At 41.0% G+C, this 24,772-nt stretch overlaps 1 protein-coding gene across 1 annotated transcript in view; it reads left to right on the top strand.

Annotated features, from left to right (window-relative positions):
- PEPD (peptidase D) overlaps positions 1-24,772 on the top strand; it is a 140,176-nt gene that overhangs the window by 71,841 nt on the left and 43,563 nt on the right. The window contains exons 10-11 of the mRNA XM_066327988.1: positions 7,736-7,804; positions 14,667-14,744. Of these exons, the coding sequence (XP_066184085.1) occupies positions 7,736-7,804; positions 14,667-14,744 (147 nt within the window). The remainder of the gene's footprint in view (positions 1-7,735; positions 7,805-14,666; positions 14,745-24,772) is intronic.

Below are 24,772 nucleotides of genomic sequence, written 5' to 3'. Positions count from 1 at the left end.
GAGCATGTGGAATGTGGGCTTAGCACAGCCCAGGACAATTCCCACCTTCCAGCCCTGTGCTGAGCATGGGGCCAGTGCTCACCCTCCCAGCTGGGAGCTCTGAGCTTTCCCCCTTTTCCCTGCTGTGGCTCTGTGGGGAGAGATTCCATGGCCATCCCATCAGCTCGGTTTCCTTACCTGTGCTGGTGTAATCACAGCTGGAATTCCAGCCATGCTGTCTCTGGTTCCAGGCAGGCTTTGTCTGTCCATCACCTCCCGGGGCTCTTGGCCAGGCTGGAGGCTGCTGCAGGGATCTGGGTGATCCTGGTTTGTGTTCTCTGCCAGCCCAGCACACACCTCCTGCCTCTGAGCTGCTGCCTACCCAAAACCAGAAGGTGAGGTAGACCTTCACTTACAAGTCTGTCAGAGTTGACATTTAACTTTTTTATTATGAATATCTTAATCAGCTCAATTATTATGAGACACTAACTGTATTTCAACAGGATTGATAGTTAAAGATTTCAGTAGTGCAACAGTCATAATATTTTTATCCACAATCAGCTGGGTTTTATGCAGATGAATCACTTCTGACAAATGATAGCTGAATTTTCTGAGTAGAGTTAGAAGAGTTTCAGGAAAACAGTAATTTGACAACCATACTTGAAGGCATTTTTAAAGGCTTCTTAAGTGTTAATTTAAAGATTGATTTATTGAAAAGTGGTATTTACAGAGCATTCTTGGTAACTGTCCTATCTCTAGGGCACCCATCCCGTTGTCTTGCCAATCTTCTGGAAAAGCAGCAGCTGAGTAGGAGGTTATAGGCTTACATAATCATTGTTTGCATTTAAACATTGGTAGTGAAATGGCTTAGCTGAACTTCTGTGAAAAAGCATAACTCGATGAATTTTTAGAGTCAAAGAGATGTGGCCCCAGTGTAGAATCAGCTGAAAGACAAATCAAGGGAGAGTGTCCATATGCACTTCTTTATAATCACGTCTTTGAAAGCTCTTGCCCTTTCCTCATACTGGAAAAAGAAAAAAAATTGGACTAAATTCCAACAATCCTGTTAGGAAAAACTTATATCAGTCTGGAAGGGAGAAGGGAGAATGGGAGATCATTCTACAGAAAATCTTAAACTACTGCAGTGTCAGAGTCATGTTCTCTGACTCAAGCCATTCAAAAATTCTAGATTTGCAGTGATGGTGGAAAATTTTCTTTAGTGGAATAAATAAAAGGAAGAGCTATGAAATTAAAAAACAAAAAGAAAATGTCTCTGTGTGTGAGGAAAATGCAGTTCCTGATTCTCTAAATTCACCAACCTGTGTAGCTTAGACAAAAAGATGAATTATCAGCTCATGTCATATAAGCTCTTCAGTTATTCTTTACATAAGACAGGTAATTTATAATTCCCAATTATGCAATTAAAATGCTAATTACCCCTCACCTAAACTCTCTGTTCTTGAACTGATATTATCAATTACCTTCAATCATTGCAAATCATATATGACATATGTGACAGTGCCAAGTTTTCTATTATTTATGGACTTTCTGTTTCTGTGTCTCTGGTTTCCAGGCAGTATTAATGGCTTTACCTTGATGGGCTTTGCTTCCTGAAGGAATGGCATTGCTTCTGATCTGTGTTGTTTTGTATCTTAAAATATATATCTGCATTTTAGGGTCATACCCTCTGTTCCTGCCCTGAGCTCTGGCTTGTGATCCATTTCAGTGCAGAGAAATAACACACTTAAGAAATCCCAGTATGAATTATTTATTACAGAGATGTGCCTGCTTACTTCTGTGCTGCTTCTACACAGCTCTTCTTAGTTCATAAATGTTCTGCTGTATTTACATTAGTATACTGCCAGTTTCCTGTGTCATACCTGCTTGCCAAAGTTACACTTCTTCTGTCCCTGCTGAACTCAAATAACATTTTAAGGTGCTATTATTACGTAGTGTTTGCTGCACATAAAGAAAAATAACTTATTTAAAGAAAACAGAAAAAATGAGAACAGAATCTAGATGCTAGAATTCAGAAGGATCAACATTTTTTTAAAAATCTCATATTATTTCTGCTTGTGCGTGATACAAATTAAGAGAATTGTAAATAGAGATGCTTCAAAGTGTAGCTCCTTTCAGTATCTCTGGCTGATACTAAGCTTCAGCAGCTGTCCTCTGTGAGCATGCAAAATAACCCAGCCAGGGATTTTAATCTAGAAATTTCATTAGGAGTAGTGTAACCAGTTAGTTTAAGAAGTCAATGCATAGAAGTGGTTTTGTTTCCTGTTGTTCATGGGTTTGCAAATTCTGTTCTAAACAATTTCCAGACATAAATCATGAAATATGTTGTCTCCAAGGTGTTGAATAACTTTGCTCATCTGCTCATTGTGCTATTTTTCTTGTTGACTGCAAGTTAGTAGCCCATTGTTTGTCCATTAACAGTAAGTTGGATTATTCCTCCTACACTTCTCCACTCTGTTTTACCCTTTTGCAATGAAGGACTGCCTTTTTGTTGTTGTTGTTTCTGTTTAACAAAACAACCTCAGAGATGTTTTGCAGTGCTGCAGTGTGCTGTTGTGAACTAAATGAAAATGAGATTAGATAGGCTAAGCCTTTAAGCATCTAGTTGCCCATGGAAAATAAATTACATTAGCGGAGTAAGTAGGTTAACAAAGAGAAATGATCTGTTTTTAAGAACCTCACTATGTCTAGTGTGAGATTAAAGGAAGCACTGCTCACCTTGCTCCTGTATTCACTGATGGACTGTTCCTGACACCTTGTCTTCTTTCCTCTGAGCATGTTTCTTTCAGCCTGGTTTGATGTTAAGTATAAATGCTTTAGTAATTGTGGGCAAATCATATTTACTGTGGCTCAATAATTTTGTGGGGTATGGGCTTTACAGCTTTCTTATGTGGAGATCTTTATGGGTCTAAATGATCAAAATAATGGCTTTCAGTCCTGGTATTTCCAGAAAGATCCGCTTTGGAGTATTTAGCCTTCTGTGAATGCTGTAGAAAGGCTTTGGATTTTAGCCTGTATCATGGCTGTGCTTCATATTTACACCATACAAAAGCATAAGGGCACAATCTAGTTGTAATTCAAAAGTAATTCAGTGCACAGATAACTGACAGATATTCACCTACATCTTCCGATTGTAGTCATAAAAATAAAAGAAGGAACTACGGAAAATCCTTCAAGTTCTGTCCAGAACTCTCTTAAGTTACTGTGGTTTCCTATTTAAAGTTTAAACCCACCTGCTTGCATTTCAAGGCAACTCTCAGGGGCTGTGTTCAAAGAATGCTATTTTTGAAGTATACAAAGGTTTCTTTTCATTAGGAGGCGACTTTCTCAAATCCATGTTTTCGGTGTAAACACCATCATGAGATAATGACCTACAAGTGTCCTTGACTCTTCTGTACCTGTATGCTTCACAGGACAAATTGACAGCAGAGCTCTCTGATCCCAACCTAAAAATCGAGTTCTTGAGCCAGCAGTACCCACAGGTGTTCTAGATGCAGTATCTGGGAACAGTGAACAGGATTATTTAGTGGTGCTCTCTCTCTCTCATCAGAAACCTTGGGATGAGGAATTGTCCCTGCAGCCTAAGGTGATGTGCATGTCTCATTCTGCAGCACTTTGCTGAGGGGGTGAGACCTTCAGAAGATGTCACTGAGGAATGTCTTGGGCAGTGTTATAGAAACTTGCCCATATAGGTTTAAATATTTTTTTTGTCAGATACTCTTGCTGCTTTTAGTTCCTTCTGTATCTCTTTTCTCCATGTTTATTATGCTTTCTGTAATTGCATTTCTTTCTAGTTTTTTAGAATACAGGTCAAAATGCTCAATTGGATCTTTATTTAAAATTTGAACCTTTTTGATGTCTTGGTTTCAGGAATGAATAGCTAAGAAATGCAAATTTTGCTTTCTTTTAAATATTTCTTGTAACTCAAGAAGAGCTAATGATAGCAATTAAAATTAGAGATTATTTATGTACTTATTTTGGGAAATAAAAATAATGTTGTTGATTGTGTTTGGATATGTTGTATACTAGTAATGAGGAAGACCTGAAAATGTGAGCAAAGTGTGAGAGCAATCAATACAGATAATTCTATTCCTCCTGCTTTATGTGTCTTTATTCTGTAAATTCACTTAAATTAGGAAAACTGTTGACATTAAACTACCTTATTTAATGCTTTTCCATTCATAGCACACATGTGATTATAATTGTCAACGTGCATTAGATAGCAGTAGAGACTGGACCAAAGATGGTCATGAGACACAAACATCATTATCAGAGTGGTTTTGATAGTTTGTCAGAAAGACTGTTGGTAGAAGATTTTACTTTAATGCCTTTTTAGGCTGTTTTGAAGTTGCATTCTGGAGATTTGTTTGGATATATGCAGTACTCCATACAATCTGAAACATTGCAAGTAAATACTTGTTCTGTTATTTCCACTGGTGAATAACCCATTATTTCTGAAAGGGGAATTTTCCTCTCTCAAGCAGTCAGTGAGGCAGTTGAGAGTCAGCAGAGCAGTGGGGTTAACATCATCTTGTGCCTCAGAAAATGTGCAAGGAGGGTAAGTGCACTGATGTTAGATTTACTTGAGCTGATAGTGACTAATACCTGGGGTTTTTTTAAACTGATGCAAAAACCAGTGAGTTTTTTAAAACTGCCTCAACTCTTTGCATGTTGTCAGTCAAAAGAAGTGATGGTTTTGGGGGAAACAAAAGAGCACCAAACCCAGGATGTTCCTCTACACAGCAACAGCAACTGGCCATGCTGGCTCTGGCAAAGTTGTCTGCATTTGGCAGGTGACAAGCCAATGCCCCAGTGTGGATCTGTGTACACCACTGAGGCCATACTTGCATGGTCATACACTTGCCCTCTGGAGGAATACTGCCCAAAACATGGCAGGAAGCTTTGAAAACCCTGCAAGGAGAAGAGAGAGAGCTGCTTCATTTCTGTACCTGTGTTGGTTGCATTAGAAGCTCAGGGCAAAGCATCCAGCACCACCATAAAACTGGCTGAAGACACCCTCCAATCAAAAAGACCAGGAGAAGTTCAGGATGCAAGATTTGCAATGTATGCAGAGTGTCAGATTAAATTATATTCCATCCAACTATTTCATACTTTATACTTTCATGTTGCTCTTACGGATAAAGATTCTTACAGAGTGTAGACTGTGAAATCTTGGTGTGGTAAAGTCTTGTCGGCAGAATCTGCATTAACGTCAGTGGAGCTGGGACTTTACCTACAAAGTCTTGGCACCTTCTCTAATTCTACATATACACTTTGTGGCTTTGAAAAGCCAGCCTTTGTCATCGGGGCCTATCCAGTCCTTCATTTATCTCTGCCATATTATACAAGGATGTTGGCTGTCTTTGAGGGAAATTTTGAAATTTTTTTTCTAATTGCTTGAAGTTATACCCTGAAAAGGTAAATTCAAAAAAGTGATGTGAGTAGTTTTACTAGCAGGAAACTCAGCAACTGGCAAAGTTGTGCCATCAGCAGCTCAATCACATAGATAGCCTCTTCTTTCTTAGTCATAAAAGGAAGTCCATGACTTTTGATGAAAACAGAAACAAAGTTCAGGCAACAGCTGGATTACACAAACATGTCTTAATTTATCAATTGATTTTTACTGTTAATTGGGGAGTAGTGCAGGAAGTGACTACTATTACTGGCTGCATAGTTTCATATAGACTTGGAACTATGAATATGTGATCAGTTGTCATGTGGAAAAATAAGCCTTGCTATCCTGCATCACTGATGATGGAGGGATGTTTAGAGCCTTCATTATTTCATTTTTATGTTTAATTTTTAAGCTCTTTGTAAGATTACTGGAAGTTGCTGTCTAGAGGACATAAGTTACTCAAACATTTAAGGTGAAGGGTCTGTAAAATACACTAAAAGTTGCTTCCTAAAGTGTAACTATACATATCTAAAAGTATAATTATTGTGCAAAATGTTTGTGTATAGTGTCATGTCTTACAGAGTAAACCTTGCCTGCAAGCAAATGTTTCCATGTGAAATGTCCATGTCCATGAAAGAATGTCTTTGTCAGAAAAATGACAGTGTGGGTGATAAATTTTATTAGCTCAATTTAGTGATATCTGTGCTGGGTTCTCACCATGTCAGAGTTTCTCCTTACCTTCTCTGGCATTTGACCTACTCATTGCCAATTTATGGGCCAAAACAAACTTAGTGTTTTCTGCCTTGTAAACCACCACAGTATTTTGAACAGAGAAGAGATCTTATAAACAGGGTGTCTCTCTTCTGAGTCTCTAAATGGGAGCTTTTCTTTTCTCAGATGTGATTAATTTGTATGCTTGCTTTTGTTTCTCTTTAAACACTGTCATTTTGTGTAATTTTAAAATCCAGTTTAAATTTACAAGCATGTAATGCCTTTAGTATCTTTTGAATTTGCATTGTGTTCTGTGGCTTGATGCTGAAGAAGGACAAAATCACAACATCTCTATTCTTTGAATAGCACCATTATCACTCTGTGTTAATGAAATTATTTCAGTATTACAAGAAATGAAGTTTTGGAATTCGTTCAGTATTACAGGGAATTGGAATGTAACTAGAGCATATTTCAAAAGGAATAAAAGGATCCATGATATGTGCTTAGCTCATAAAGCACCTAATCCTATATTAATTGTGCTTTGGGCACATCTGCCCTCATGTGAAGCGGACTTTGACAGTGAAGATGAAAATATTGTAATGCTTTTTAAGGCCAAACAGCTCCTCCAGCAGGAAGGCAGTGAAAGAGGAGTTCCACAGGCTGTTCTCCCTCCCCTGGCCCGAGCACACCCCAAAGTAAACAGTGCTGCATTGTACTGTCCCTTAGAGGCTGCTGGAGACTTGGTCTCGTGGTACCACATGATCCTTTTGCTCTTGGGATTGAGTTTGTGTTAATTTTTTTTTCCCCATGTTTGGACAGGAAAAGATCATGGAGGTATTTAGGTACCACAATCTGAAATTGAGTCTGATGTTTTCTCTGTGTCTGTTGTACTGCAGACAGGAAAACCTGAGGCTGTCCATTCCAGCCCAGACTGTGATGCAGAAAGTTCTCTGTGAAGGGAGAGCTCTGCTGGCTTGTCTGGTGAGCAGCACAGTCAGATGCAAATCTGGCTCAGGGTCTTTAGTTCAGCTTCCAGCAGAAGGTGTCTGTGAGGTGGTAAAAATGAGAGAACTTCTGCTGAAATTGTTTTGAAGAGCTTTGACAAGTCTGGCAAGCTCCTTCTTTCATGAAGGCCTGGTTGGACTTCACTTGTCCTGAATGTCCATGACATAGATTGAGAGCAGTAGGGTTGAAAAGAAAGATCATGGATGAGACTGTGTACCTGAAATCCAGCAATGCAGTGGTTTTCTCAATTCCACTTTGGAGACTTTGGCCAGCTTTACCAGCATTTTCACTGTTACCATCCTGTTCGTTCTGTGGTCAGATGAACTCTCTTGCCAGCAGCACTTTCCCTCTCGGCGTTGAGCTGTGAGGAAGGCAATTGCCATCGAGGTCACTGAGCTGCACTGGAGCCTCTCTTCTCTGCAGAGTTGTTTAATGGCTCTGTGGAGATGAGCTGCTGAGCCTGCACGGGGGCAATTGGAGTGCTCAGCTGAGCAGAAACGGGCTGAGAGCCTTGTTGGGCAGCTGGGGAGTTACACCAACACAGCTGTACTCAAGCAGAACTTGTTTCTGTTCTGTCTTGATGTGATTTTGCATAAATCATTCATTACCCCCTTTGTTTCTTTGCAGCCTGTTCCAGCACTACTGCTACACTCGAGGTGGCATGCGCCACACCTCCTACACTTGCATCTGTGGCAGGTAAGAGGATGATTTACACTGAACTGTGTGATCTTTATAATCAGTTTCCCCCTGGATATTTGTAAAATTGATCCTTTTAGGCATGGCATGTGTTTGCAAATGCCACCAGAGTGAGTTCTGACCTGTTTTCACTGGAAAAGACAAAGACAGGTAGGTGGCTACCTCTATCTCCTGAAGACATAACTTGGTAATAGATTCTGCTGCACTCCAGAGGTTCCCCAAAGGCTGCTGCTGCTGCCAAGATCATGTTTATGCTCACCCCTGTGCTGCACTTGGCTTTTTTTATTAAATGGCATCATGAAGAAGGGCTTTAGAGCTATTCTTGGTTGCTCAAAAATACTTCCTTTGAAATACACTTCAGGTATTTCTTATCATCCTCAAAATTCTTTGTCTCAGAGATTAGGATGCAATTAAACTAATCTCGTTGGAATTTGGAATTTTTGACTCTCTCTGCTTTTTGCTGAACAGCTAGTGTTGAAGGTCACTGTAGCTGGGAAAGTAGTATAAAAGTTCTCCTGCAGTTGTAGAAATGCACAAGAGAGCAGTGTGGGATACACACTGAAGAACAGCTGTGTGTTTCATGCAGAGATTAATCTTACTTAGTAGAATTAATCTAATCAGAGATGTATGACAGTTAGATGAGCCATATATGTTGGTATATATGTTCCACTTCTGCTGCTGCTGCTTAGAAACATCTGCCCTACACTGAGGTCACATACACTCACAAAAGATGTTTTTTATGTTAATGACAATAATGCTATATTGCTTTGAAGGTAATAAGAACAATTAGCACCTTCACTTCTTTCTGCACTTTACTCAATTGCTTATTTGTAAATTCAATTTTCCAATTTATATGCCAAATTGCAGCAGGAGCATGAGCAGTTTTATGGAAAATTGTATATCTAAATTGTCTGAAAAGTTTCCTGGTTTAAGTACTGTTGTATAACTTGAGAATTAACATCCTGGTGAAATGAGACTCCATCTCTAAGCTTTTGTCACAGACAGTGATGGTATGATTTTCCACAGCCTTGCAGACTTCACATTCGCTTACAGTGGATCAGAACCTGTGCTGCAGGATCTGGTTTGGGTGCTGATGGTGGAATCACTTTGCTAAACCTCTAGAAATGTCCAGTCAGTGTTTGTGTAGTGGGTCCTTGTGACCTGTGGGAGCAGGACTGAAGAACCCAGCACCTGCATTGCACATCTTGGGGAGCCCTGGAGGAGGAAAACTCGAAGAGTAGCTGAGAACTGGGTGCTGGCAGGAGCTCCCTGGGCATCCTGTCCTGCTCTGCAGGGCATGGGGGTGGTGTTAGAGCTGCCTCTGAAATATTGGGGGGTTTAAAACACAGAGAAGGGATGTCCTTGGAATACAAGGTCCAAACAACATTGCGACTCACTGTTGTTGTTAGGAGCTGGCATTGTATCCTTCCACTAGAATTAAAAGTGCAGACAAACTTGATTAAAAAAAAAAAAAAAAAAACTACTACATGAGATGGCAATTTACAAAGGTCTTTGTATTCTATGTTCTGACTATGAGTGATGAAGTGAGAATTAATAATATTAATGGTTTTAAGCCAGCTCCTAATAAATGAATGAATTCAATTAACATAATAATGGCAAAAATAATAGACATTTTTAATACTGTGAAAATGTCATGCATTGTAAATATTTCACTTAACTACATTTACAGCTAAAAATAGCTTTTGCAATTAGGATTTTTGAATGTTTTATTCTATTCATGCTGAATTTTGTATTTGCCTGAACACTTAAAATGGGCATATTTTGACAGGATCTTTCCTTTTTAGATTACAGGCCTGATAGTAGTTTCCATGGAAAAGAATAATCCTTTTAAATAAAAAACCAAGTTTGTTATTCAAATTTTTACAAAAATATGCTGATTAAACTGGAAATCAGAAGTAATCAATATGGTATTTCAGTACAGAAATAAATCACTTGTCACGTGATGGATACATTTATTTATTGCTGTCCCTGTGCAGTGTTATATTCTTGAAGAGATGCTAAATGAATATTTGATGGGACCAAAACTGCTTAATGTGTTCACTGTTCTTATGAGAATAATAACACACGTTGATGAGTGTGACCTTTCAAGATTAGTCCTGCAGTTAGGGACACTTTCAAATGCTGTCAGCTGGGAGTGGTTTGAAGCACAGACATCATTAAGTGTCATGAAAGGAGGATGGGAGCATTTGTTAACCGTGCTTGGATTTATTTAGCACTCATCTCCAAAGTGCTACTTCCAAGTAGTGTCCAAATGCTCAAGAATTATTCACTGCTGTGCCTTAGGGTACCAAGGAACCATTTTTGGAAAGGGGAGGACAAAGGTGATCCATTCCCAGTGTCCTGGTGATGCTGGGGTGGATGGCATCCCCTGGAGCAGGTGTGGAGGTTCCAGCTGGAGATGGGTGGTGGTGGAGCATTGGTGTCTGTAAACACACAGAAACCACCATCAGCTGCTGCTTGTTACTCTCTGGTCTTAGACACTGGTTCAGATCTTCTTCACGGATGTCTCTGGGCAGATGACAGCTCTCATCAGGTGCTAGCAGTCATTTGGAATAACACTGTGCAGTGAAATGTCTTCTTCTATCTGAGGGTCGCCATAAATGAAGCTTTTTGGACCAGATTAGGATACTAATTGAATCTGCTTTTCTTTCTTCCACTTCAGTACAACTTGTTAAGATTTCATGCCTTAGAGACAAAAGTGGCAAGAAGGGTTAATGCTTTCTTCTGGGTTGATTCTATGGTGATATAAGTCATGATGGAAATAGATTCCAGTTTCAGTCAATGGTCTTTTGTTTTTTCTTTTGTAGTGCTTGATGCTCAGCATAGTCCTATTCTTAAAATACTGCTGACATTTCTCCTCTTTCTTCTAATAATTTGTTTTTAGGGTGTTTTCTGATCTAAAATGCATCTGGAGGGATTGTTTTCCTTTGCTAGTAATCCAACTCTCTTCCTGCAGTTTGCATTCTCTGTGGTGTTAATTTACAGCTCTTCTGCTGCTTCGTCCGATTCTTTCTATAACCAACATGTCTTCCACACCAGTTTGAAACAAGTTATTAAAGGAATAAAAATGGATACACAGAGCTTGGAGGGGTTTTTCAGCTTGGCAGCCTGAAGGTGAGCGTTGGCATCTTCACATACAGTGATTTTCAGAGGTGCTGTGGAAAAGAGCAGCGACACCAGTGATCCTCCCCTCCCCACAGCACTTTGTCTTATCTGCAACTTGGGACCCTAATGCTAGACCTTGCAACTGTTGCCTCTTGGAAAAGAAAGAAGTAGCTTCTACATGGAGGCTCATTTGCTTTGCCAGTGGCTGGGAGTTTTGTTTAAATTGTTTTCAAGCCACCGTGAAAGGCTTACTGAATCAGTGTGAATGATTTCTGGCTAAACTGTAGCATTTGCCATGTGGGTATGCATCATTTCTGTAGCATTGCTCCAGAAGCATCCTCCTGCCTTCATCTCAGGACAGTGGTAGCAGTGCACCCAGCAGGAGAGATTGGACATGCACCTCTTAGCAGGAACCTGCTGGAGGTTTCCACAGTGCTGTCTTAATTTGGGTCAGTAGTGCATTTCTGAGTCAAGCTCTCCCACACGTCCTCAGCTGCAGGGCCTGCTCAGAGCCAGGGGTCAGTCCTGCAGTGCACGTGCTGGATTTGTTCTGGGGGAAAAGCAGCTGGGAGAGCTTTCAGGAGCAGGTGGGCTCTGGTGTGGTTGCTAGTGGGTGTGGAGCCCAGGGTACCTGCCCAGAGCCACTCCCATGGGAGCAGACCCTCTCATGCCAAGAAATCCCAGCAGCCAGAGCCCTGAAATGCATATGACGTGCAGGTCTGGTCTTCAGCACCAACTGTGCTGTGTGTGCTGTGTGAGTGACAGAGCCAAGCTGTGCCTGACAGATCAGGAGGCTGCAGTGCCAACAGAGATGGTGCCTGCTGAACGCTTCCCCAACGGCGCTGGGAGACATCCTTCGTGCTCCCAGCACAGCTGCTGCTGAGCCTCACAGAAAGATTCTGTAAACCAAAACCTTTTCATTCAAATGTGCAAAAGAAACCCCTCATCTTTGTATTTGCAGTGAGTTTTGTTGAAAGCATTTGCGCAGTTGTCAAATTTGAGTATATGACTTATTGATGCCCTGGTGAGGTGTATGTCGCTGAGGGTGCCAGCAGATCTGGATAAGTAAACGAGCTGTCTGCAAATACATAAGCATGGAGTCATGCCCTTAAGGTTCCTTTGATAATTTTTCAAAAGTTGATCATAAATATATGCATGTGTTGTTTGCTTCTCCTATTTTGTCCCCAGTTTTGGAGGGAGATAAGGAATAGTATCTGCAGCTAAAATCCTGACAAGCTGCTGTGGAGTATGTATGTGCATGCCAGCTGCTGGTGGTTTTTTATTATTTCTTGTGGTTTTCCTTAAATGCCAAACAATGTCGTGCAAGGTCATTCCAGTTGCTTCCACATCCCATCCTCCTAAAAATTTAACTCTCCACCTGGGAAGCAGTTCTGGAGGCAGGAAGTGGTGCTGCACTGCAGGGCTGGGAGCAGTGTGCACCCCTGTCACCTGATGGGAGAGCTCAGGCTGGGAGCACAGCTCCCGCTGGACACAGTGCCTGCCACAGAAGACCTTTTCTTTTGATTGCACTCCCTTGCCCTATTACAGATTTTTTCTTCAGATAGAGCAAACTAATTTTGAAAGTGTCCTGGTGTGGAAAATACTCCAGCAGTGCCCAGGAGACAGAACATCTCAGAAAGAAGCTGATGTCTGTCTTCGTCTTGTATACAGGTCCATTTTTAGCTGTCTGCACAGCAGCAGAGGTTCTCAAGTCCAGAATCCAGCAAGGAAAAATCATCCAGCCAGTTGTGAAACTGTGCTTAAGCCATTGGACCAACATCACGAAATGAATGTGTTGCAGCCTTAGTTCTGTGGGGCTTTTTAACTCTTGATTTAACAACTTTTAACTTTCCTAATTTTTTCTGTTTGGAGTGTATATAATTTTATGAAGTACACTTGTATCAGAAAATCATCCCCAGGATTCTGAAATATCACCTTTCACTGTCTTATTACATAGTGATTCTTATGTGCTAAAATACAGTTAACAACAAATACTTACTGTTTACAAAATATCAGTGTAGAATTGCTCAGGTTGTAAAAGCCCTCTGAGATCATGCAGTCCATCCATGAACCCTGCACTGCCAGGTTCACTGCTCAGCTGTGTCCCCAAGTGCCACAGCTACATGTGTTAGCTACATTTTTAAATCCTTCCAGGGACACAGTCCAGCCGTTCAGATTGAAAGCCTGCAGAAACTTACTACTTTCTACTCCATCATCATTGCTTATGAAATTATCTGAATGACTGATGATCTGTTAAATATCTAATATCACAACTTCATGTGTCTTGGAGGTAATCTCCTTTTGGATACAGTGCATGCTCAGTGTTTTTGTAATTGCACACATCAGAAGTCTAATATGAGAAGTATGTCAGATGTCACATTTACTCCAGATACAACAAAAGATTGATTGAAATTGAGCCTCAGATTCCTGTCATCCGAGATCCAAAGCTGTTCCAGCATCACAACTTGAAAGAACTGAGTTTGAGCAGGGTGACCAATGAAAGGTTTTGATGAAAGCTGAGGTACAGGCTGGCAAGTGAGCTGGAGGGGTTGGAGAGAAGCTGCAGTAACCCTGTCCCAACATGTGTATTTTTGGATGTGATATAATTCTTCCAGCCTTTTGAAGAGAAAAAAGCGAGAACATCTATCTGAAGAGAACAGTAAAAGAAAAATAGGTAGGGCTTGAGATCTTTATCAGCCTTTTAACTGACATTTTATAGACCCAGAGGAATATCAGTAGGCAAGAGAGGATGCCAAGGCCAAATGTAGGTCACTTAGTGGATCATGGAACTTTAGAACCACTGAACAAGTGTCCATCCTTCTCTGGAGCCGTTTTATTCTTGTGAATCAGCAGTTTGGTTTGAAAGGTTTCCCGGAATAAAAATCTTTTCTTTGCAGTGTGATTTTTTTCAGCAGCAGGTAAGAAGAGGGTGACAGTGTTCATACCTTCTGCTGCTGCTGGCATTGGAAGCTGTGGATGTTCCCCAAGAAGTGCATCCTCTCCAGCAGAGACCCCCTGTAGCCATGCCAGAGGGGAACTGGAGCTGTTCCCTCAGACAGTTCCATTTCTCCAGCCCCAGAGATTCCTAGAGTGTTTCAAATGTCAGATTTTACTCCAGTGGAAGTTAGTTTGTTTTATGCCTCAAACTACTTAACCTTGAATAGGGAAAAATAGCACTAAGTAATAAAAAAACAAACAAACAAACAAAAAAAAACCCCACAACCAAACAAAAAACCCCCCCAACCTCCCCCACCCACCCAAAAAACCAAACCAAATACAAAAACCAAACCAAAACACCAAAAACCCAACAACAACAACCCCACAAACAAACAAACAACAACAAAAAAGCCACACAAAAACCCAAACCAAAACAAAAAACCCTCGAATCCCACCAGAAAATAATAAATGGGTATAAATTAAAAAATTACTTGAACGTAATTTCTTCCCTTACACTGTCACAGACACAGGAAATATTCACATGTCCTGTGCCCTGTTCCTCCTGCAGCAAGGTCCTGTCTTACAGCCAGAGTCCAGAATTCCTGTGCCATGCCCATCTCTGCTGCACAGGTGGTGGGGTGGCTCCTGCAGCCCACACCAGGGCAGGGATTGACAGCTCTGCCAGGCTGCTTTTTATGTGAAAACACTGATGCTTACAGTGGTCCTTCTTGTCGTGTGAATGTGTGTGTTAATGTTTCTTCTTCTACTAATTGTGCTAATTTTCTTTTTTGCCCATCAGTGGGGAGAACTCCTCTGTTTTGCACTATGGCCATGCTGGAGCCCCCAATGACAGGACTATTGAAGATGGAGACTTGTGGTAAGTCAAGGGGTAGAGTTTGTGTGATGTTTTTGGTTTTCACTACTACTGTTTCCATACAGGAATTGTATGTACTCTTAGCAAAAGGATGACTGCATACTGATAAAAAGTCTAAATCCTTAAAATAGAAGGTACCATTGCATGCCAGATTGTTCTGGTTTCTTCCAAAGGTCCTGTACACCTGCATCTGCAGTTGAAAGGGAGAAGGAGATATTGTTTCAAACACTTCTGCACCCAGAAGCACTTAGAATTTAGTTTGCGAAATTGCTGTGTTCTAAGTACAAGGGCACTTGCAAAATTCATCATTTGAGTTTGCTCTTGGGCCTCAGATCCAAACCTCAGCTCTGGTGGTGGGGTGGAGGATAACGAGAGTGTTGGCTGCTTTTAGAGGATTACATGAAATTGCAGAATGGATTAGATCTTAGAAATGCCTGTGTGCACACAGACACCCTGACAAGAAAGTAGAGATAAGAATGTGAGAAGAGATCAGACTCGGTTCAGGTCAGTGAAGGGTGTTTCTAGTTCTGTGCTGTGCCAAAATCTTCCCATGAGGATTTACTTAGAGTTTAGTGATGTGTAATACAGCTGCAGATACCATAAAGTTTTCTCTGTGTGTACTACATGTCCACATGCTTTGCAGTACCACTGCAGGTAAAAGCAGAGCCAATGGAAGCACCAAATACATTCCCATAAATTGAAAGACAGACCTATTTGTCTGATGTTTAATATATCAGATCAGAACTTTCATACTTCACCTCCAAAGACAAGGGCCAAAAAGCTTTTGTTTATAAAAATAAAAAACTAGTTTTGGAGAAGTTAATCACTGACATTCAGTGGAGGAATTGTAGTGGATTACCTTTGTAGCTTCTGCAGGAAGAGTGTACTTAGGTATTTTCACAGTGGAATATAAATGTATGAAGAAAAGCAAATTAGTGTTATCACCGATAAGCTCAAAACCTATTATGGAAAACAAATTGAAACTCAGAAGTTTAAAAATATGCCTTGTTGGCTGGAGTTCCAGGCACATCTTCAGGTGCTGCACAGTGAACTTACGGAATTACAGATAGATAATTTCTTTATAATACTCTAAAAGCTTTTTAAAAACTTCTTGTACAATAGTTTATGTCTTATCTTCATCTGTGGTTAATAGCTTACTAAACCTATCAAATACTAAAGTTAATTTATTGCGGGGCAATAGTTTGGTGTATGATTATGTTGTGTTTGGGTAGATGATATGCTGTGAGCATGTTTTGATCAGGAAGGATGTACCAACATAAAAGTGTATCAGCTGTGTCATTCAGTTAAATTTACAAAAGAAGGTGTGTGGCATACAGGAAATCTCAGCATATGTAACTGAGAGAAGAGATGCCACAGTGCATGATGGTATCCCATATTTAAAACTAAGGTCTTTAAGTGGTGAAGGAGACCTCAGGGTGAAGGGTATGTGTAGGAATCTTTCACTTACAGTCTCCAAGGACAGTTTAGTGGGTGGCTGCAGTCCTTCTTAAACCACAAGAGCTCATACAAGACTCTTTGCAAACCCTTATTTTCTGCAGTGCTGGAGAAGTCTTTAAAATACGTTTGGGTTTTATCGGCCTCAGGTATCTCAGTGTCAGGAAACCATAACCCACCAAATACACCAATCATTTCAGCATTTCCAAACTGCTGAGCAGCACCCCTGCCTCACCAGAGAGAGCCAGGTTTACCAGAGCCTGCAATAACCTCCTGCTGAAATGGTGTGGTGGCACTTTGCTCCTGCTGAGGAGATGTTTTCAGGTGCAGGGGGTCTCAGCAAAGGGTGCCCCAGATGCACAAACACCTGCCAGAGTCCAGCCACTGCCCTGCCTTTCCCACTGCCTGATACTCACAGAGCAGACTCTGCTCCACACTGGCTTCTTAGTATTTATTTTATTCTCAAGGAAGAATAAAAAAAATAATAAGAAAAAGTGATTTAATTTCTGTAAAGACAATTTAGAACCACACTCATTTTCCACAGTTAAAAATAGTGGCTCAGAAAAAGTCTTGAGGTGTAGCATACATGAGCAGCATACAAATTCTGCCAAGGCACTACCTGAGTGGTTTCACTGTGTGACTTTACAAATGTCTGATTTGGGTGTAGAAGGGTGTGTGTGTGCATACAGAGGAGGCATTAAAATGACAGCGTGCTGATTTGTCTGTGTATATTAGCATTTGTATATTGGCTTTCAATTAAGCTTTTTAATAGCTCTGGGGAGCCCTCTGTTGGATAGTCTTAGGAAGCCCTGAGCATGGGGAAAAAATAGACTTTGTTTTTGGTGGAAAAGAGGTAAGAGTAGTTTCAGGGTTATTTCTGTTTCTGCCAGCTTTTTGGCATAACATTAATTTAACTGTTCATACGGTTGTGTGTAATAGAATTGGAAGATTGGGTGTTTGGTATGATTTTTAATAAATTATTCAGTAGAGCTTCATGTCTTTTTCTCAACATTACTTAGTGGATATGAATAACATTCATGGGTTTTGCAGAAATGTGCTGCCCAGTTTTTTATGTACAAAGCAGTGCGGTGCAGTAGGTGTGATAAATAAGTCAACTAAGCACCTGAATATTAGAAAAAATACATGTGGAAGACTGTGGCTTTGCTTCTGTGAAATGCTTGAATGCATGCATGTTTGCTCTTTTAAAGGTATGAGTAACAAGGATTTAGTTGTATCAAAAGAAGATCATAGGCCAACAGATTTGTGCAATTTCATTTTTGTATATTTAAGGCTGTTATTCTGACTTCTTTGTCAAAAGCTATGGCAGGTTTAGAAAAGCCTGGCTTTATGCTGTTCTTTTTTTAAAAATTAACCTATATCAAGTGGGTTTATTCCTTCTGTGAGAAACTGGTATGGATTTGTATCCCTGATACTGCATCATAATCCACACTTTTTATAGGTACAGCTTCTGCACTAAAAGATCCCAGTGCAAAACAAAGGACTATCAAGGGAAGTTCTGACACTTCTTGTTAATACTCACTGTCTTGCTAAGCAGAGCTATCCTTTTCAATCTGTTAAATATTGAAATAGCTATCTAACACAAAGCACTGTGATTGACAGAGAAAGAAATCACTATTTTTAGGGAAGTTGAGATGTCCAGGTTACAGATATTTAACTGGTGTGGATATTAAAAGCAAGTATTGCAATAGCAGCAAGTCAGTGTTTTGTATAAATGATTCATGTGCTATAGCATTCTGTGGTGAACGTTGAAATTATCCATTTGCTCTAAACGAAACACTTTCCCTAAGCAGGTGTCTGTTGTCTCTGTGGTCAGAAAGGTCATCCAGATAAAGGCTGAGTCACCATTGTAGGCACTTGGCCCTTTTACTCACTATGAACTTGAAATAACATCTTCTACTTGGGATGCTGCAAATCACAGCCTGCAGTGATGATGTATGCCCAGGCTGTTCACAAATACGGATTTTCTTCTGTCATCTGACAGCTTGGATTGGAGCTGAGCCCTGGACTGACACTCACTGCATCCTCTCCATGTATCACAGTATTAACTGGATGCCAAGACCCCTCTGTTCCTGTGCTGGGGCTGTAACTGCATTTGGGAGTAGGGAAAGCGGAGTCATGAGCTAAAATGCTTGTTGCAGTTTGCAATCACCTGCTTTGCACACATGAGGCTTCCAGCAGTTTGGAAAACCAAAGGTCTTTCAAAGTTTGGTGAGGACTAGAATGAAATTAAAAGCTGCTACTCAAGAAGACAGTAGCCCAAATAAATTGAAGGAGTAGAGATCTGAGTCCTTTAGGTACAAATCAAGAGCAAATGTGTACCTGGAACTCCTGCTCATCAAATGACAGCCCCCACATGGTTCATTCTTCTGGGGAAGTGTCTCAGGAGCAGTTTTGCTTTTGTTCACACTGCAGAAAAATATTGGTTCAACTGTTAAAGGGCCTTTGTGAGAGGTGGAAACTCGAGTTTCAGCTCTCCTAAACTGATCTTTGGCTGGAAGTTATGACTTGACCCTGGGAACCAGCGTCCAGAACAAGTTCAGTAAGAGCCAGTGTGCTTCCATGGAAAGTGTTGTCTCAACAAATCAACATCTGCCATCTGGAAAATGAAAGCTTCCTTAAAATTATGGCAGCAAATTGCTTTGGCTCCTCCTTTCTGCCTGCTGCCCTTGCCAGTGCTGCAGTGTGGAGTCACAGCATGGCTGGGGAGAGAGGGGAGAGCACTGAACAGCAAAGCCACGTGCAGCAGAGCAAGCCTGGGGCAAGGCAAATATCTCTGCTCACCTTTGTGGTCTGCTGGTTTATTCTAGAAACCATGAGAGATGTGAACGTGAAGTGTACATGTTATGTTTTGATTTGAGAAGTTTTTTGAGTACAATTGTAGTTTATTGCATTTGATTTGCAGCCTGGTGGCTCCTGCAGCCTGACTTTGTGGGTTCCTGGCATTGGCACGTGCCAAACACATGGCAGGAGTTGATTGTTCTGTTGCAGTTGATCAGCAGGGCTCCTGCAATGTTTGGTAAATAGAAAATGCTCCTGTGATGTTAAAATAAAGGTTGATTCTTCATGATGAGGCTTACACTTAAATGATAGAAATGTAAGAAGATCAGGCTGAGCCCAAATGTAACTGGAATGGATACAGCTATTACCTGAGGTGCTTTTCTGCAGGTGACATGAGCTGCAGGTCTTGGTTTTTTTATGGCATCTGACAAATGTGAAAATTCAGCACTTTGTAAACGACTCTCGTTGGCAGGTTCACTGACCTTCAAGCACTTAATGACGTTTTTGGGGGTTGGTAGGTCCGTTTTGGCTTTGCAAAATAAAGAAAATAATTGTCTATTCTGCGGCAAAAAGAAAGCATTTTTAACATTTTGAAATATCCTAAGTTACAACGTTATTGAGCAGCAGACCCCGAGGCTGCACAGGGTCTGCTCCACACCCAAGGAGCACAGGCACTCCCCTGGGCCAGGGCTGCTGCAGCACTGGCAGCTGGAGGAGACACTGGAGGGGACACTGGAGGGGACACTGGAGGGGACACTGCTCCTCGCTGGAGCCAGGGCCAGAGTGACATTTATTGAGAGGACCTGGGTGAAAGCATAAATAAGGGGAGCACAACCAGCATCAACTGCTTGGGAAGTGCAGCAAACCTAAGAGAGAATCCATTAACCTTGTATTCACAGTGGGACTATTTGTATTCACAGTGGGACTATCTATTATTTATAATATAAAAGTAGCTTTTAGAGGTTTAAATAGAAGTGGGTTGGATCATCGGATGATGTATTTCATTTTATTTGGCTGGTTCTTTTAACACTCCCATAATTGATTATTGATTACTTATTTCATTGAAGTAAATTATTGATTTCAATGACAGTATTGGGCAGAGTACAGTGTCCTTGGTGAAACAGAATGTCTCTGCTGTTCCTGTAATGTGTCATCACTGCTGTGGATGCAGTAAAAGAAGTTTTACCTGGAAATAGTTTTATTGCATTCAGGTACCAGAAAGCATTGTTAGTGTCACAAAGCCAAACACATCTGTCCTAAAAGTACAACCTGAGCATAATGTTAAATGATTTTAATGTGTCTTGGCTATATCAACAGTTATTGCTGAGTGAATTCATAAAGCTGGGGATATGGAAAACTGTCCAGTATTGCAAAAGGCAATATCTGAATAGTTTAACTGGGGCATATTTTTGTTTCTCCTTCTTCCCTTAATATCCCAGTGCAAATTTAAGTCATCAGAATAATAGTGACAGCAGGGGGCACTAAAGTAAGAGCTGTGGAAAGAAGTGAGCTTTGCCCAAGTTTTCATATTGGTAACATCCTGTACTTGCCAGAGCAAACACTCAGCAGCCTTTTGGGAGCACTGCCTTTACATGTATGTGCTACTCAAGTTGTCAAACTTGGGTTTCCTTCCTTCCCTTTGGCACCTGTATGTAGCCTTTGGTGTTTTCTTTTTATTATTACCTGTGGTGCTCTCAAAAGATCCTTCTAGCTCCTCTCCTATTGTCATTTCAGGAGCTTTGTTCATCACAGGGAGTTTTTCCTGGCTGCAAGTACAGGTAGTTGTAAAAGGTTGTTCTGGATGAAGCAGAGGGAAAATGTTGAATGTTTGAGAGTTTTTATTTTTAACGACTGAAAAGGGAGAAAGGGCAGTTTTCAGGCTCTCTGGAGTGGCTGGTCACTCCAAGGTGTGTGAAGGGGAGGGTTGGGCTGGAGATCAGGGAGAGGTTTTTCCCCCAGAGGGTTCAGGCAGTGCCCAGGGTCCCCAGGGAATGGGCACAGCCCCGAGGCTGCCAGAGCTCCAGGAGGGTTTGGACACCAGGGATGCCCAGGGGAGTTGTTGAGGGGTCTGGGCAGGGACAGGAGCTGGGCTGGGTGATCCTTTTGAGTCCCTTCCAACTCAGCCTATTCTGTGATTCTGTGAAGAATATCACAAAAGAAAGTTACTCCTTGCAAGAGTTGAACAACAGATTCAGTTGTTCATGGCTAAGCCTTCTATTAGCTATAATAAAAGTTACTTTGCTGATTTTAATTCTTTGACCTCAAAGCATAATATTCAGTTTTCTATAATCAAAAATTTGTCAATTAATGTATAATCCATGTGTATTTATCTTTTATATATGCAGACACTCTGCTTCTGCTGCATACATATTGCACTGAAACCATATCCACATATTTATTGTAATATTATGCAGTTTTATTTGTAGGAAATGCACTATTCTATTCTTTGGAGAAATGAGTAAGTGTAAGACTTTCTGTGAGTACTCAGGGGCTGTCATTTATTTCAGGAAAGTATTGGAAACATTTCAATAAATCAAGAAAAGATTTCGGTGAGCTTGAAAAAGGTATACCAGAAAAGATGATCAAAGTTTGCTGTGTCTGTTTTACTAAGTGTTTTTTGGAATTCTCAGTATTTTATTGAGTTTTACAATACTGGTATCAACCTAGAACCAAAACTCATTTGTCCAGGTGGGGGCAATGTTGCCTTTAAAAAGCAGGACCTGACCTTCTTTTTTCATCAGATAACAGAAGTCTTTCCTTTTCCAAGCCAAGTCCTTCAGTGTCTGCTATTAAAACCATCTATCTTACGGTACAAAATATTGTATTTATTACTTCTTGAAAGCACTGCTTGTAAGATCTCAGGATGTTAATGTGTCAGATGTAAATGCTCAACTATTTTATGTGGGTGAGACTAGTGTTTTCATTTGGCCTCGTGCACTTTTATGCATTTGAAGTTCAGTGCTGTAATATGCAAAAATTATGGTTAGCTTTAACTTTTCAGCCTGCAATTTTGAAACAGCTTGTTGGTAGTAATGGTTTTGTTTCTAATAATAATACAAAGTACATTGCTACTACTTACTGGTTGATTGCAAAATTAACTGGCTATCCATTTCTGAAATAATTCCTTTGGCTTGATTCCTCTTGTTGGATTAATATTTACTGTTTTCATCAAGTGTAGGTATTTTTCATTTTGTTGTACCTATGGACTATATTAGTTTTATGCTAATTCAGAAAAATTGAATTTGATTAAAAATAGAGAAATGTATTTGCTAGAATTAACAATAATTTTGCTGTAATTGAATGTGTTCTGTTAGTACTGGTTAATTCAGGCTGTGAGGTTTCTTGCTGTCAGAAATGTTTAAGCCTCTTCACCAAAGTCCTGATCACTAAGTATTAGTAGTGTGTTTGCTGTAACAAATTTTAGCTTTCCTTAAAGCGCTATATTATGGTCTGCCTTGTAATTTTTGCTGTCTGTAATGTGTGTGAAGTGTCCTTTTAATTGTCAACTGTGAGTTTTATCTGTCGCAGTTTTAGTGTAGCATTCTCAGCATAGTCTGAAAAAAAAAGTCTGCTGTTGGACTTGTAACCTACTCTTTGTGGTGGTCTTTACCACAAATACACATAAAGTATGATAGAAGTACTCTTGGTGGATGTTTCTTGTGTCGGATAGAATTCAGTAACTAATTCTTTCTCATTGGTGTGGGGAACTCAATTGGGTACGTCAAAGTACAATTTCAGTGGGAGTCTGCCTGGCTTTTACACCACTATATGGCTCAGAGGGAAGGTACAGTTGGTCCCCAGCTCAACTTCTGTGTGCTCCCCCTGAACCAGATGTAATCCCAGTCCTTGTATTGAGGTTGGTGTTAGGTCTTCTCTTGTGTCTGTCCAGAGGATCTGTGTCACCCCATGGCAGAGGCAGAGCCTCAGGAGGAGCCCTGCTGCTGCTGAGCCCACTGATGTGTTCAGGGCAGGAGGATTTCTGGTTGCACTTGCACAGTGCAGTGCTGTACTTCCACTCCAGGTGCTGCCATCAAGAGTGGGTGTTTCTATCAAATAGCAGAGAAATGTCCTTACAGGTGAAATAACGTGTGTGGCTGGGGAATAGGCAGCCTCCTGTTTGGAAATCCTAGTTGCTGCCTTCACTACTGGGCACTTGGCTTAAACTTTGGACATGTCCATGGAAGGGCTAACAACTGTCTTCTCAGGGGGTTTTCATTCAATTGTCAGCTTCTGTGGAGTATTCTAAAACTCCTGTCTGTTGTGTTCCATTTGAGAACTGATTATTTGGAAGTTGCTGGAACAATCAACAAAAAAACCATAGGCTGTCAAAAAACCTAAGTGAGCCTGTGCCATGGGACACTGGCCCCGTTCTCATCATGGAAAGACATTGGAAATGTTAGCCTTTTACTGTCATGGGCACGTGTGTGAGCATGCACATACACATGGAAGAAAACGTGACAATATTTACAGTAAAATCATTAAGTAAGGTCTGACCCTTCTTCAGTTGATCTCCAGTGGTTGTTTGTCAAGGCTGGGCAACACAGGTCAGAGTGTCCAGAAACAGCTGCTGAAAGGCCAAGAAGGCTTGTAGCTCTGAATGTCAGCACCCAAGAATCGTGGCCTGTATTGGAAGTATCAAACTTTTGCAGTTCACCAGTTCACTTTCAGTACCTTCCTCTTCTCAGGAGACATCTAGAAATGGACTGGTTCAGTCAAGTGCAGTTTGGTCACTAGCAAAGGTGGCTGTGTTGTTCTTACCCTGTGTGGATGAGACACATTCTGGTGAGGAGCCAGTGAGGTTTGCTGGTGTTGATTGGGAAGTACTCAGCTGCCAGTACAGGTTTCTCCCTGAATGCACCCCTCTCTTCCCTGCAGCTCCTTGTTGGAGCAAGTCAGCTGCAGCCATGGATGCCCCAGATACTGCCTTTCCAATGGAGACACTCCTGATGGATGGAAACCAGCCAGAACTTGGGGTTTGCTGCCATCTCTGCTGACTTTTCAGCAAACTGTCTGTGCTGAAGAGAATACTCTGCTAAAGAGAATAAACTGAGAGACATACTAAATTTGTCTGTTAAAAATGAATAAAAATTAGGGTAGTAAAGACAGAAAAAATAAATCATCTAGTCAGCAAAAAGACAAGTCAGATAGGTAACCCTTTGGCCAGAACTTTCCCTGAGCCTGCTCCTGGTCTCTGGCACACTGTCAGCATGGGTCTGGCTGAGGTTTTCAGCTGCCTTCTGCACCCTGTGGGACCCTCATGCTGCTGCCTCCTTCCCCCAGCCCAGCAGTACTGGCATTGTGTTCCCAGTACTTGTTATTTGTGTGCAGCCCCTCTGTATCAGAAACATCCCCCTACTTCAGCTGAAACACTGAGAAGGGCACCTGGGGGCAAGTTTATCTGTGAACAAGCCAACCAGAAGATTTTTTGACTCTTTGCTCTGGGCAAACTTAACATTTTTAAGAAGGCATTAATGTAAACTGCATGGGGGTAGAAGAGGCCTTATATTTGATCATGGAAATTGGTTGTTTTAGCACAGAAGCTTAATTATCTCGTCATAGATTTCTTCAAGAGATGAATGCTGTAAGCAAGGGACTCCTTAGCCTGTGTATGAAAATAGCAATCTTACTGGTATACGGGGGTGTTTGCTGAGCCAGCTCTTATGTGCAGCTTGTTTGGTAAATTCAGTGAGATTTAGATTTCATATCCTATGGGAGGAATGGATCTGAAGGTCTGCTTGGCACGAATCATTATAGGAGAGGACACTCCCACACACTGT

Source organism: Sylvia atricapilla, chromosome 12 (assembly GCF_009819655.1).
Source record: "Sylvia atricapilla isolate bSylAtr1 chromosome 12, bSylAtr1.pri, whole genome shotgun sequence".
Lineage (NCBI taxonomy): Eukaryota > Metazoa > Chordata > Aves > Passeriformes > Sylviidae > Sylvia > Sylvia atricapilla.
Note: the sequence above shows the minus strand (reverse complement) of the source record. Positions and strands in the feature narration are given on the sequence as shown.